Source organism: Parasteatoda tepidariorum, chromosome 5 (assembly GCF_043381705.1).
Source record: "Parasteatoda tepidariorum isolate YZ-2023 chromosome 5, CAS_Ptep_4.0, whole genome shotgun sequence".
Classification (NCBI taxonomy): Eukaryota; Metazoa; Arthropoda; class Arachnida; order Araneae; family Theridiidae; genus Parasteatoda; species Parasteatoda tepidariorum.
The window spans coordinates 36,218,076-36,234,510 of record NC_092208.1 but is presented as its reverse complement, the minus strand read 5'-3'; the positions used below and the strand labels follow the sequence as shown (position 1 = coordinate 36,234,510).

Here is a 16,435-nt window from a genome sequence, read left to right as displayed (position 1 = left end):
GAGAGAGAGAGTGAGAGAGAGAGGGAGTGAGAGAGAGAGAGAGAGAGAGGGAGAGCAAGACCTCCACGTTTATTGTTTCACTAACAGTGTAACTTTTTTCTAGTTAGTGAGAGCACATTGGAGGATCTGAAAGCACTGATTTTATTTCATTTTTTTATAACCGTCGATGAACTGCCGACTCAATATTTGTGTTTACGACCACTAATATTCAACTCCGTAGCCTCGTAACCAACCCAATCCAGAAGACAGGGGAACTGCTCGATCAAGTAATGGGGGAAAATTTATTTTCGTGGAGGTACTTTTTTGATAAAACTAACCTGCATTTGTATTTCATGAAGAGAAAACAGTGAAAACCATCCATGGTTAGCCTGAAAAGGCGAAGGGACTCTCACCCATGATCCGTCTACCACTGAGGATATTTAACGGCAGCACTGTGGTCGGTGCAAACCGGATTTGAAATTTGTATCAGTATTGGAAGACAATGTATTGGAAGGCGAACAATGTATACAATGTATTGGAAGGCGAACCCTCTATCCTCTGAGCCCTCGCGGCTTTGAAGGCACTGATTGTCGTTGTTTTGGTAGGACCAGATCGACCAGAAATCTTCTTTACATCAGTGCAGACATCGCAGCAACGCCAGTTATCGCCATATAGAACAACTCTTGAAATAATCAATCGAAGAAATTTTCAAAAAAGTTTTTGGAGTCCAAAACTTCAATACAATTGATATGTTAGTAATGTAGTTAATATATACGATGATATGTTAGTCGTTAACATTAAATCGAAGTGTTTTTTGCGAAAGTCGTTAATATTCAGCTCTTAAGTCATGATTATGTAGTAAATTTAAAACTACAGGGTAACAAAAAATTATAGGGATCATTTTCGAATGTTTTTATTTCCAAGATTTATTACATAAATTTAGCGATACTTTTCAATATGTCGACCTCCGGCATAATAGATTTGTCTACAACGCTTCAACCATGAATTTAGAGCCCGCAAAATGATTTCCTGGGGGGTTTTCTTCTTCTCGTCTCTAATAGCTCTTTGAAAGCCTCTCAATGTAGAAATTCTTCACTTATTCAGTTTGTTTTTCAGATGTCCCCATAAGAAGTAGTCGCATGGTGCAGCTTCAGGACTGTTTGGAATCCATTGTTCTGGTCTCAGGAATTGCACTTGCTGATCTGTAAGGAATTTCTGGGTGACATTAGATGCATACGGTGGGGTAGAGTCCTACTGGAAGACACAGCATCACCATTAGGGTACAATCTGTAGTAATCATCCTTAAGAAAGGGCTTTAATGTCTTCTGTATGTAATACTCAGAATTTATTTCGGCTCCAGGTTTCACAAACCGAGGTTTGGTCACACCATGGGCGAATATGCCCATCCAAACCATTACGCCTTTGGAATGAGGCACCGTAGTTGAGGGTGTCAAGTCTCGCCTATTCTGCTCACGGCTAAGATATTGAACTTTAGATTTAGCATTGGTATCAGATAGATAGATCCAAGATTCATCAGTTGTAATGAACTTTCGCTATCTGTCCTTATGGAGAGACTTGTAGAGGGGCCATGAACGTTGCCTCCTAATCTGCATCGATCTCTCACTTAAATGATGACATTTAGGTTTTTTATGGCATTTTTTCTTCGACTTTTGTTTTAGTTGATAGCTTACAACTTGCTGACTCACGTTAAGAGCTTTAGCCATGCTTGTCTGTATTGGTGGATTCGGTTTTGATGTCATCTTATCAAACTTCTGCAAATCTGATTTCTTCAATTTGTTTGGCTGTCCACTTCTTTTTGGTTTTGCATTATTTTGCATCGATCCGAGTTCTGAATTCTTGATGCGACTGATATGGCTGAGTGAAATCACAATACCTTTCCTTTTAAAATGGGTTTGTATAATCCTGTGGCTCCATCGAAGTTCCAAAAAAGCTTGTACTAGACCAATCAGCTTTTTGTCAAATTTCTTCAAAGGCATTTTTATGATTTTATGAAATAGTATTGCAATTGAAAGTCTAATAGCAGAGCTTTAGATCAGTATGCTATACATGTAAAAAGGTTTTAAAACTTTAGTGGTAGATGACTACAAAAGTGATCCCTATACTTTTTTGTTACCCTGTAGATGCCATTAATTTTATTGTTATTGCAGTTCTTGCAAGCACCAGTAGATATTGTTAAAAAGAACTTTTCGATAAAATTAAAAAGCAATTGTTGGGCATCATTAAAATAGTAATAATCTTTGTTTATTTCAGAGACGATTACACCAGAAAGAGCAAAAGAAATTTCTGAATGTCGGATCAAAAACTGTAGACCAGCGTGCTTGTAAGTTTTTAATTCGCAAATTAATTTTTCAACAAAAAAAATTTCCACATGAAAAAAAGGTTTAGTTTTAATTTTCGTGCAATGTATTTAAAAAAAATGAGTCTCTGTCGATATGCGTGTAAAAGTTTCTAAAAATTATAAGTTTCTGGCATTTTCTAACTGCTGATTGTTTGAATGAATGAAAAATGGATCATTTTTATTTTATTAATTTTTATATCATAATTCAAGTTACATTAGAATATGACTCGATTAATACTATATGTATAAAGAGTTGCGAACTTAAGAACTAAATTGTAATATTTTCGTGTTCAAATGTCTCCAATCAAATTATAATTTTAATTTAATTAAAATTATTTTCAAAAATAAAATTTGAAGCAATAATATAACAACAGAAAAACTGCACTACTGGCCATTAAAATTACTACACCAGGAATTAATACAAATAATATCCTGATATTCATTATGCACATACATTATATTTGGAAAAACAAGTCTTTAAATTTTCGTAATATTTGGATCCTGAGCAATCAGTACTCAGAGCGGCCTCTCCTGGCAGCAATATCGGCAGTCATTCTCCTCGGCATCGAGTCGAACAGAGACTGGATAGCATAGACAAGTATAGAATTCCCTGCAGCTTCAACATTATGTCACAATTCATCGACAGTAGTGAGGGTTCATGACGTAGCTGTACGATCCCTTAAGGCAATGCGGATAACATGTCTGTCTTTTGGACTGTTAATGATGGAGAGGAACGCTGAGATCTTGCCCAGCATTCCATATGACCCATTGATTTCATATTCTGCTAAGAGTCATGAGATCTCGACCAACGCGAGGAGCAATACTTTGGTAAAATAAAAACAATCACTGTAGGCCACAATTCTATCTCGATCAAACTCAGACACTTGCTGTTAGGCATTTCTCCTTCTTACACGAGGCATAACAAAGACTTTTTTATCCAAGAACAATGCTCAAATTCAATTTCTGTATGAGAAACTTACTGTCAAATCTCTTCTTTTATACACATTGTAGGTGTCGCTACCACTGCCTGCTTTGCATGAATGCACTGATAAGCTAATCATTTGCATACCACAACATGCTTTATCCTTCCTGGAAATTTCACGTTCGTGGTGTGTCGCCTTCCTAGTATAGCAATTTTAATGGCATATAGTGTGTATCATATTTCATTGTATCCAAATCTTTTGCTGTTATCACAGCTGCACAAATCGACATAATTAAAGTTATCGATGTCGATCAAATTTGATCTCATTCTGGTCGTAAACTTTGGATTAATAGATTTCCTTTGATTTATCGCTTCCCATGAGTGTATTAAGGTCTTGAGATTAACTTGGCTTCTGTTTTACAGAGTTGGCAAAGAGAAAATTGGCTAAAAATAGGCTAAACATGACTTAAAAATCATAAATAACTGTTGAAACTCATAGTATTTTTGAAAATAGCATATTCGCAAAACCGTTATTTTATGTGGTGATAGAGCTTTCGAGAAACAGCTTTTATCGAGTCATGAAGTAACTTACACGCATAGATGTTAATAAAGTAATAATGAAATTTACAATTTAAAGATACATTAAACAGGGAAATAAATATATATTGTTTTTTTTTTTTTAATTTTTCTAGTGACGTATTCTATGACGTTTCTAGGGATGTTTCTGAGATAGGCGAAGTAAGTTTATAAACTATTTTTTAAAAAAAATACTGTAAAAGATTACGTTATTTGTAATTATATTTGCTAGGGGCAAAAGCATAATGATCTGAATAATAATATAAAATAATTGGCTTAAAGTCTAAATATTTTGATAAATGTATTACTTAATGGGCTACTAATTACTAGTAAAGTATGTCCCATGATTCAACAAGAACCAAACAACAGTATTAGTATTAAAAGAGTTTATTACCAAACTTTCATTTCTAATGAGTAAACAGTTCCTGCCTGTCGTGTCTTCAAGCATAACTGGAAAAACACGATGTAGCGTATCATTTTCTATGCCTTCCAGAAAAAAATCACTATCATCCCAGCCTTCAATTTTGCCACAGACTCAAACTGCTGTTTTTTGGTGTATACAATTCTACTAAGGATAGTCCCTGCTTTTCTATCCATGACAAGCATCCTATTATCCAAAACACCTTCACTCTGAAGGTTTTTTGGACTTAAATTGATGCATTGTCTTGCAGGAAAAAACTGACTTACACCAACTGCAAATGACAATATATTGGTTTTTAACTTCGCTTCCTAATCGGTAGCTTCTACGGCGGATAACATGGTTAAATTTAACACCTTAGCAGATGCATAATAATTAGCATAATGTTAAAGATCCCCATCTTGTTGTAAATTGAAGAAGGTTTTTTTTCATCGCCTACTGTTTCATTTTATCAACAGTTATTTGCGAAATAAAAGAATTAAACAACCTCTCAAATTAAAGAGCTAGATACAAGGAAAAGATGCGAGAAAAGAAGTATTTGTATGAACTAGACAGTTTCGCATGTTATTGCAACGGAACTAGAAAGGAAGATGATTACTTCTCTATTATACACACAGCTGGGTGGAAGTACAATAATAATGGAACCGGAACAGCCTGGTCTGTAGGCTTGTGAGTCTGAATTCCGATTACTGATGGATCCCAGTGTGCGCATGTTAAATTTATCGAGGTTTCTAAGTTCTCCAAGTTTTCATAACAAATCAATTCTTGATCGTTTTCTGAATCAGTCCATAATTACGATCGGTGGATAAATTTATTGGTCCTCTCTGTAAAATGAGCTTTGACGTGTGTCGGACTAAAATTGTATTCTTGGTCATAGATGGCGCCACTCAAAAACAAAAACGCACCCCTCTATCTTCATGTCACTTGATTTCCCTTATCAGTCTTGATGGTATTGGCAAGTAACATTAAATAACTGCAAGTAGTACAACTATATTTAGTTTTCTAACTGCTTTGGAAGTTTGAGTGATGAGTGCGTGATGACTTTGCTTTTTATATACACTGTTCCTGGCCAAATTATTAGACGCACTAAAAGATTCTATGTAAAATCTTAATTATCAGGTGATTATATACAGCTTTATTGTTTCTACGCGACTGATACCTTTACGCACTTGTGTACCTTCGTGTATCAGATGGCTAAATTAGACGATATTTAATATAAATTCGACGATTGGACAAATTAGACGATATATTTTAGAAGTAAAGAATATTTATTTCAGCAAGTATTATATTAGTATATTATAATAATTAGACCAAAATATTAGACACGATCTAGTTTTTTAATACTTACATGTTTTGAACGAGTTTATATGCAATACTTTTATGTTCAAACATTCATGTAATGGGTTTTTATTCAAGAGACTCCTTATATATTTCCTATTTTTATTTATTTTTAACGTACTGCATTACAATATGAACCAATTGATGCACGAACATAAGCAAGTACAAACCATTTTCAGCTGCTTAAAAACAATAAAGCTGTATAGTATTACCTGATAATTAAGATTTAACATGGAATATTATAGGGCATCTGATAATTTGGCCAGAGACTGTACAAGATTACATTATATTTCTACTTTTGATTTTCTTGAAACCATTTAAAAAACACTTTCTTTAGAGAGACTATTTTTGCCACTGATTTGAATTTTTTTTTCCAGGGAAAATGCAGTGTTGATCAAGAAAAAAAGCCGTAAGAAGATTCAATAGTATTTCATATTCATAGATCCCATTTATTGCTAATCTTACAAGTCCATCCGTAATCACCGCTTTTATTAAATGTTTTATTAACCTTGTCAAATACATGAAAACTACGTGTAGCATATTATAACGAAATTGCTGAAAAACAGTCATATTTTTTAATCATTATGAAGTACCCGACAACCGAAAATGTGTTGATGCCTTTAATGATTCACCATGTTATAGAATATTTTTCAGAACCCCATTATGCATATTTTTCAAATTCCACTCTTGACATGATTTGATATGAATGATAACATGAAAGATATGGCATGAAAGATAAACTATAATCAGTCTTTAGGCTTATAACGCATCATATTATAGAAACACGTTTCAAAAGCGCGAAACAAAATATTCAGATACTATTTACAAAATACTTTGCGGTGTCTCCCCTTACGTTGATTTTACTTGAGCTTACCTGCTAAAATGTATGAAGAGTATTAATTATTAAGAGAACGTTTAATAAACTTTTCATGATTAATTAGATCTGTAAACATCCCTATTGTTACGTTTTAAAGCATAGACTCTCAACCTTTTTAACGTTGCCGACCCCTTGAGGAGGAAAAAACTTCTCAACGCACCCTTTGTTGAAAATCAAGTTGTTTGGAGCATGGGGACGCAATGAGTGTACTGAATTATAAAATGCATAATTTTTAGGCAATTTTTTATGCATTCAATTTGTTTGGATTCCTTTTTTTTTAAATGTTTAAGTTAATTCGATACTTTTCTCCCGGCAGTTAATCGCAGTCTAATTGGCATAATCAAAATAAATATGGTAATGAAAAAAAAATACAACAAAGAAAACTATGCTTAAAAAGAATCATTTGCTCTTAGTGACATAATTTTTCAAAAACACCTAAAAATAACTTCCTTACACTGAAAAGTAGTATCAACTGAACAATCAAGTAACTATGTCAACGGGATGATTGTACTTGATAGTCCAGAGCCAGTTTCTTAATATTCAGTTCAATAATTTCAGTGAGGTGAAGATGCAAGTCTCTTCGCTTCACGTTTTCGTTCTCTTTTCGTTTCTCTTTTTGTGACTAGATCCGTAACTACACTGAATCGACAAGGTAGGAGAAGAGGAAGCCAATTAAAAATTTTTGACATTAGTCCACAGACCAGGGAAGAGGCGACTGACGTTACATTGAAGCAAAAACTCTGTGACACACTCACTATTTCAAAGCTTCATTGCTAGTTTAAAGTTCGACCAATTCCTCCTGAATGTGAACAGCTGCTGTTTCAATATTCACAAAAGGGTTCATAACCAATTCAGGGACTTCCAGGGTTCTTTCCGAAAAGTCCATGTACAGAGAGTCAAGGTGTTTGCAATATTCTTGTGTATCACCAGAGAGAATTTCGTCATTCTTTTTAATATACGAAGAGATTGGAAATTGGTTGAACTCATTACTACCAAAATTCTGCTTTCATGAATTTTTTAGAAAGGGTTCAAATTGAGCTTGAAATTTTAAATTATTATCATTAAATTTAACAAATAAAACAGTCAGCGTCATTCTTAAATTCTATCAATTTGCCTCTCATAGCTACATCTCTGTCTTCGTGAAACTCAAGCACAGAGTCGAATACCTATTGAGACAGGCGCCTTTGGATAGCCTGTGAATTTCGGTTTGCAGAAGCAAGCGATATTCTTCATTAATTATTTACATAGCTGTGTGAATCAATCGTTGAGAGCATTACAGCGAATTTTGTTCAGATGTGACAAATCGCAATGCCTGATGCAAACAGTCAACGAGATATAATATAAAGATATAATATATGTATATGATATCTGTGAATCAGGCAATGAACAACTAAAATATTTGGTACGTTTCTCTTCAAAACGGCGATAAACCCACCATGTCGAACCTCTATTGCAGTAGCTCAATCAGTGGCTACAGACATAATATTCACAAGAGGATTGTTTTTCTCTTTAAAATAATCTTTGACACAATTTAAAATAGATTGGGTCCCTTTTGGTATCTACAATCAAGCAAAAAGCTTCACCTCCTAATTTTTTCTTTCTTTCATAAACCTGACGTACTCCAACAGTAAAACCTACATTATTTGGCAAGGTTGATTCATCAACTTAAAGGGAAAATTCGTTGAATATCAGAAGTTTGCATAAAGAAACTTCGTCTTTAGCCATCTCATCAATTCGACAGCCCACTGTATCGCTGCTTAATGGGATATTTTTGATTAGATTGGATGAGACTGGATGCCAATCTTTCTGTTTCTGTTGAAAGTTTGAAAAAACTGTTCTTCAAACTTTTTTGATAGCCGGCAGTATCAACTCTTTGCCGATGATATGTGCTTTCCCAGATTTAGCAATTAATTTTGATATACTATAAGATGCTATCAAACCATCGTCGCATTTTTGTGATGAGGTTGCTAGTAAGCCTGAGACCGTAAGTGCCTTCAGAAACTTGTCTTCGATGTTCGTAACAAATAACAAATCTTTATTTTGTTTGTCAGGATTATTTTTTGCAAATGCTCCTGATAACGGATAGATTCCATTCCCTCATTAGATAAAACTTTGTTACAAAATACACATGGTAAGTTGAGAGTTCGACAGCAATTGAACAAATCCAAACTTTTGGCAATGTATTGACGACACTTCTTTATGTTAGCCGACATTGTTGGTGGCTGCAATATGCAAACGATGAAAGAAAATCATATATATCTTCAAATTAATAAATGATTTACCATAAGGAGCTATTTCTCTCACGTACTTGGCCAAATACACAATAAAATCTCATCGAAACTGACTGGGAACAAAGCTGTAAGGTAGAAAACAAAAACCCTCATCAGAAACAAGGGTTAAATTGAACATCCATACTAAAAGCGCATGCACTTCAATTTCCACCAAATGACTTGAATGAGTCGGAGGCAAAAACTTGCTCTGCGCTGTGCTGGTTCGGATCGGAGATCATTTTATTGCTTGCACAAATGAAGTATCAGATCATCTTAATTTATTATATTAATTTAATCTTTTTTTCTTTAATATTACTTTTGGATTAATTTTATTTATTAAATAAATCTTAATATAGTAATTTTATTTGGAAGTATTAAAATTAAATTTCAATGACAAAACATTCTCAACGCCCCTACCTCTCAAAATATACCCAACGCCTCCCCCAACCACCCGAAACAAGTCCACCGTCCCTCAGCATACTCCCGCAGCCCCCAGAGTGGCGATATCACTCCGGTTGAGGAACAATGTTTTAAAGTAATGAAAGAAAAAAAGTACTGCAGTAAATATTTTAACAATGGGTAATTTCTATGAGAAAAATTTGTATCGAATTTTTGAACGGTCCCACAGTGGACTGATAGTAAATACATGGTCCCCAGTAGAACACAGAAGTCAAGCATCACTGGCTGCTATCAATAAGCTAGTCTGTGACCAGTTTAGTCAGTCTGCGTTGGGATCGAGGGTGCATGGTATTGGTCCTCGTTAAGCTGATCTACCATAAAATGCTCAATTTCGCGCCCAAGCCGCTGGTCTACCAAAGCAAGAGAGCGATCCCCTCTGCAGAGGATCAAAATTGCGATGGTATGCCTTTGGATCATCCTCAGGGATACTTCCCAGGCCGTCGCCAATAGCCCATTGTGCAGTTCCAGTGCTGCTTAAATAAATGTACAAAAGTAGCAATTCTGAACGATTCTCTAGATCAGTACATAAAAATTATTGCTTGAATCGTCTGTCCAAATTAAAGGATCAGAAATGGCTTTACAAGAAATAAATTTTATTATATTAGATAACTATGCGGATTTAACATTTCTGAGAATATAAAATGTGATAAAAAGATTTCTAATATTTATTTTGTAGTAGAACCTTTTATCAATCTCTGCCATTCTACATAATTTGAGCCGCGATGGCTCGGGGGATAGAGAGTTCGCCAGCCACTGAGGTGAACCAGGTTCGAATTCCAGGGATGGCTTGTTGATACGAATTCCGCATCCGGCTTGCACTGACCACAGTGCTGACATAAAATATTCTCAGTGGTAGGCAGATCATGGGTTAAAGTCCCCTTGTCATCAGACTGACCTTGGGTTTTTCGTGTGGTTTTCCTCTCCATGTAACGCAAACGCTGGTTAGTTCCATAAAAAAGCCCCCTATGAAGGCAAATTACTCCCAATGCTTGATCCAGGAGTTCTCTTGTCTTCTGGGTCGGGTTCAAGGCTACGGAGTTGAACATTAGTAGTCGTAAGCCATCAAAAATTGGGTTGGCTGTTTAGCGACGGTTATAAAATAGAAAAATATATAAAATCTATAAATTTTAACTTAATAGTGAAGGAGACAATTTTATTAAAAATCTATACTATTAACTTTTAAATTTTCGAAAGATCGTCATTTATAGTTAGTATTGATTCGCAGCTCTTTCCAGGCTTTATTTTTAATTAAAAATAATGATAATAATTAATTCAACAGAATCGATACTCCAGATGCTTTAACTAAAACAGCGGAAAAAAGCAAATTATTTTTGAATGGAGAATTTTAGATGACAAAAAAAATAACTAGGTTAGGTGGGGAAAAAAGAGCAAAGAAAAAAAGTTGAGGTAAAATTATTTGTCTGTTCGTAATTACAATTCTTTTTTTAAAAAAATAATAATATTAATTAAGGATTAATTACTTAAGGATTACCGAAAAACCCTCACTTGATAGTATTTAACAAAAGAATTAGAACACGATTCAAATATCCTTCTAAATTTCAATAACACTTATTTGTATAGCGATATAATAATAATTAGGCAAAAAATAATTTTTCAACTTGTTTTTTGTTAAAAAAAAAAACAACAACATTAAATTGGGATATTTTATCATATCTTTTAAACATTTTAATTTATCAAAAGTAAAGACTCTGAAAGATGAGAGTTAACCGATTTAATTAATACAATATTTTTAATAATACTATCATATGTTTGAATTTAAAAATACATAAAATATGGTAAGTTCCCTTCATTTAACTTAAAAAAAAACGTATATTAATTACTTTTTTAAGAACATCAAATTAGGCATTCGAATCATACGGGTTTAACCAGCTGAATCGGACAGTGAATTTAAGCAATTGTAATGAGAGGCTTTTTTCCTAGTTCTTTTCTTCTTAATTCTACTATCATATCCAAATTGCATTGTACTACTCGCTTTTCAAAATTCGAGCACATTATAAATCATTGGAATTATAAAACTAAATCTACCAATGCATATCATACTTCATGAATAGAATAAGAGTATTAATTTTGATACGCCGGCCAGACGATTGAGCTGTTATTGTGCCAGACTGCGAAGCCAATGGTTGCGGGTTCGAATCCCGCTCAGGGCATGGATGTTTCTCTCGGTGTGTTATTCTCTATTGTACGATGCGTCAACGTGGCTCACCCTATAAACGGATATCTGTGGCATTGTGGTGTGGGTAATGTTGCTCGCCTCCGTGACTTAGGTTCACAGGTGCCCACTGGGTAACGTTAAATGAGTAATACTTCCAGCATCTTCCTAGGCGAAGGGCACAAAAATTCAGTGCCTGCCTATAGTATTGTTACGATTTAAATAAATTTAGAATAAAATAAATAAAAACATAAAAGAGTGATGGTATCATTAGCAAAACATTGTTCAAATTAATTACCTGATCCTTCGTTCCAGAAGGATCTCCAGATTTCGTAACTGGTCGATTAGGTGCATTTGAAATGGAGTTAAAGAGGGCACAAAGTTCCTTTAGGAAGTGTTAGGAAAATTTATTTTATTCATCAGACATTCTGCTGGTTCACTTTGATGAAGCTGGCTCCCCTTTTACCACATCTAATTATTCTACTGGAACGCACATTTTCAAATTTCGAATCGGATGAGGCTTCCTTTTTATCTCCTTTAAAAAGAGGAATTCTAGCATAGACGATTCGTAAACGCCTGGATTGTAGATTTGGTGATTGTTACCATGGAAACTCGCCAACTATTGGCGACAAGGCACACTTGCTGCTCATCTTAATTTGCCAAAGATTAAATTAAATAAAATATGATTTACCTTTACATTTATTTGAGAGGCTTTAAAATTTAAATATTTTTACATCTTACACTTTAAAAGGGGTGAAGCATTAAGAAACTCATTGGGAGGAGAACTTGAAAATATCAAAAATGAGAACGTTGTTTCTCTCACACTGCGGCTTCCTCAACTCGCCAAGAAGGCACGAGGAAAAGAGCAAAGTGATACACGGTTAAAGTTAGGGTGGGGATAATCAATAAGAAAAATTAGTTGATCAAGTTAAATGTAGTGAAAGGCTATTGCGGTTAAAAGAACGAAACCTGAAAAAACTATTGAGGAGATGAACATCGACGCACGTGTGATGTAGCAACATCATACTGCCATTTGGAAATAAAAGTCTTGATACAATAAGTAAAACCATCTTTATCGACCATGATAATATCAGTTGGGCAGTGGTCTAATATGTCTTTATAAATAAGAGATGAATTTTGTTCTCTGATTATAATTGTTGATGTGTTTGTAGTTCATTTACGTCACACTAGAGCAGCACAATGGGCTATTGGCGACGGTCTGGGAAACATTCCTGAAGAATGATCTGAAGACATGCCATCACAATTTTGATCCTCTGCAGAGTGGATGGCTCCCCTTTTTTGGTAACTCTGCGTGTGAGGTCGAGCACTTTGCGGTAGAACAGTTTAACGAGGACCGATACCTCACATCCTTGGTCCCTACTCAGGCTGATCCAAGTGGTCACCCATCAGCACACTGACCGCAGTCAGTGATGCTTGACTTCTGTGATCTGCTGGGAACCGTGCCTTAACGATTAGTCCACTGCAGGACACTCTGATTATAAAAAAAATTTATATGACCTAATATGGTCATTCAGTTAACTCTTAAATTTCTGTGATTTTTTAAAAATTTTTTATTTATTTAATATTATTTTTTTTAAGATTTGAGAAATTGATTTTCCTTAATATTGATTTGAACAACTTGGAAATAACTACATATAACTGTAGTCCTAAAATTGAAGTAAGTTATTATACCTATATTTCATAATCATCTTTAATTTTTATCAAATTTTATTTCGAAAGCCGAGAATATTGTGTTCAAGATGTTTGACACAAATAAGGTCGCGAATGAAGCACAAAATAATTTCATTTTTCAGTTTTCAAGTAGTAAATATTCTCATAGTTTATAAATTGATGCATTGAAAACATTTTTTAATAAACGAATTAAAAAACATTTATTAATAACATGTTATTGACACTGTAGTCTTGTAGGAATACTAGCGTCTATTTTTTTGTAAGTATAACAGTTCCTGTTTGATATTTTTCATTCAATACAATACAATACAATACAATGTAATGCAAAGCAATGCAATATAGACTAAAGTAAAAAGTTTGTAAGTAAGTAAATTTTTGGGCCATTTTTTTAAAGAATTTATAGTGTAAATGAAATTTCCTAATTTTAAACATTATAATAGTATATCGAAGAGTACATCACATATTAAATATTGGATAGTACATCGATAAATACATATTTTTGCGCTGAATTAATCGTCTTCGAATTTGTCTCTATAACTTTCTATCCCACAGTTTTTAAGAATTTCTATTTTTCATTATTATAATTAGAATATCTTTTTTTTAAAATAAGATAAACATTTCTTAAAAAGTAAAATTTTATAACAACTGAACCGTTATAGAAGTATAATTATCCATAGATGTGTTTACCTTCTCGATTTTATTTTAGAACATTGAACATTTTGGTAACATTGGAGGCTATGTCGGAATCTGGCTGGGCATATCTCTAGTTGCAGTTTTTGATTTCCTGAGTACAGCGTTCGATTTGCTGAAATTTCCTTTTCGAAACTTGACTCTTAAAAAGACTCGAGTGCACAGAATAAATCATCAAAAAAGGAAAAAGTTAGACTTTAGGTAAGACTTCAAAAAGCAAGTAAGACTTCAAAGATTTTAAGCAGATGTTAAACTCACCAACGAAGATGTTACTACATTGTTTAATTTAGACTAAAGCGAAAAACAGTTCTAATAAAGTACAAATAAAGGTACAAGAATTGATATGCTATAGTCTCATTCCTGTAAACAAATACCTTCTCCAGTGTCTAAATGTCAAATTAAATTCTTTAAATGAAATCTTTTCTCGCAATCCACTGAACTTCTGATTCGAACTTTAACAGCAATTCAATTGTTTTACCTTATCTGAAAATCAGCTCCTAAATCACTGAGATTTTGAATAAATTTGAGTTTAAAAGTCATTTTTTCTCCTGTAAATAAACTAAATTTGCCCAATCATAATGTGATGCCACAATTGGCATTACATATTTATTTTCCATCTTTTAAAATATCTTTCACTACTTAAGCTTATTTTTATTAATAGAATTACATTTAAAATAAATCAAAGACTTAATCTTTTAAAAACGAACATGAGCATATAATATTTATCCTTCTCTTATAGATCAATGTAACGGATACTTTTTATTTCATTACTAATGCAGACTTATTAATTCACTGTCTCCTCAAATGAAAACAAAAATCTATTTATAACTTTTTATTTCTAATTTCTAACCGCAAAAATGCTGCAGTTGCATGGTTGTAATAATTCTCATAAATTTGTTGGCGACTCGTGATCGCCAAGGTATTATTTTAAACCCAATATTGATATGATAGTTGGCTTTGTTTTGGCTACATTATAATTTATTAAATCGCCAATTTTGGATCTCCTACCCATGCTTCTGTGTCCGTTGGGAACAAATTACATGTACTTTTAAATTTGGCTTAAGTTTAGGCAGGTCGTGGGGGATTGTCTCCCATAGCCTGTCCTTATTAATATTGGTATGCAAAACTTATTCAACTGAAATTCCTTTGAATAATATTTATATCTTGTATCTCGAGCTCTGCAACTATATGAAATAAAAGCTTTTTATTAATTCTGATCCGGTTCAACTGTTAATTTTCGTCATCTTCTGTTTTTATCATCACAATCTTCAATTTGTCAGTATTCTTCAACTTGGTCCACTATACCACACACCCTCTTACAACACCTGTCTATTCCATCTCAATATAAATGGGCAGCCTGAATATCCTTCCACCATACATAAGGACCTTATTGCATATATTAATTGCTGAGGAATTCATCAAATTTAGTGTCAATTTGATCTTGTGCTTGTTTTATTTTGTTTTATAACCGTCGTTGAACAGCCGACCCAGTTTCTTTGGGTTCACGACTAATGTTCAACTCCGTAGCCTTGTAATTTTAAACCCAATCCAGAAGACAAAGGAACTACTGGATCATGTATTGGGAGAGATTTGCCTTCATGGAGGACTTTTTTGATGGAACTAACTCGTGATTGTGTTACAGTGAGAGGAAGATCCCGAGAACCTCCCACGGTTAGCCTGACGGTAAAGGGACTCTAACCCATGATCCGTCCACCACTGAGGATATTTTACGTCTAAACAAATTAATTGTAACCTAACACATCAACTTAAAGAACACCCTTTATCTATCCATTGTTATTTCTTTTTTCAAACTTGTTCCTTTGTCCCTAATAGTTTGCACAGACGCTTTTGCAATCAAATCAAAATTCAATCGAACTACTGATTTCCACTCGATTTATTACAAAAATATGACAATTTCTGGATTCATATGAAATCATTCGAACGATTTTCGTCTCGTCACAGCATGATAGCTTGACTATGAATTTTAAATTCAATGGAACAATTTCTGACCAATCACAAAGCAAATATTCTCCGTTTAATGGTGGTGGGAAGAAATCAAGAAGATAGGTATATAAAACTTTCTCATATAACACTAACACCCCGTGACAATTTTAAATAAAAAAAATAACTGATTGAACAACGGTATCATATTTTAGCTTTTCTTTTTTCTTAAATTATTATTAAGAGAAGAAAAAATTTCGAATTCCTGAATGGCATTTATAAAGTAATTTCAGGATTGAAATTCGAGACTATGATTCGATTTTCATGACTTGTCACTTTTAATTCACGTTTGTTGTTGTTTGTAATTCATTACTTAAAGAAATAAGTTGCCAATACTTGATTAATTATCCTTTTCTACTAGGCAACTGCAATTATATTATCACATTACAGTTCTCTATACGGACTTGCGTTTTTCGATCTGGTTAGATGCATGTATTTTTTGATGCAAAGGTATTTTGAAATTGCTAAATAAATTAGAAATTAAAATTTTTTATCTTTGACGAATGTTAAAAAGTAATTTTATCATAATTTAAAATATGTTATCAAAGTAGCTTAAAACGCTTAATAAAGAGAATCTTAAAAATGAAAAGTCATCATTGTACCCAAAATTGCTTAAATAATTATTTTTTTCTCTAAATTAACTATTCAATTTTATTTGAAAAAGCGTTTTTTTTAAAGAAA

The 16,435-nt window shown here is 33.5% G+C and overlaps 1 protein-coding gene across 1 annotated transcript in view; it reads left to right on the top strand.

Moving 5' to 3' along the window:
- Nucleotides 1–16,435, top strand: part of LOC107447884 (uncharacterized) — an 86,903-nt gene that overhangs the window by 33,962 nt on the left and 36,506 nt on the right. Inside the window, exons 10-14 of the mRNA XM_071181291.1 lie at nt 2,251–2,320; nt 3,953–3,998; nt 5,970–6,001; nt 12,971–13,049; nt 13,770–13,954. Coding sequence (XP_071037392.1) covers nt 2,251–2,320; nt 3,953–3,998; nt 5,970–6,001; nt 12,971–13,049; nt 13,770–13,954 — 412 coding nt within the window. The remainder of the gene's footprint in view (nt 1–2,250; nt 2,321–3,952; nt 3,999–5,969; nt 6,002–12,970; nt 13,050–13,769; nt 13,955–16,435) is intronic.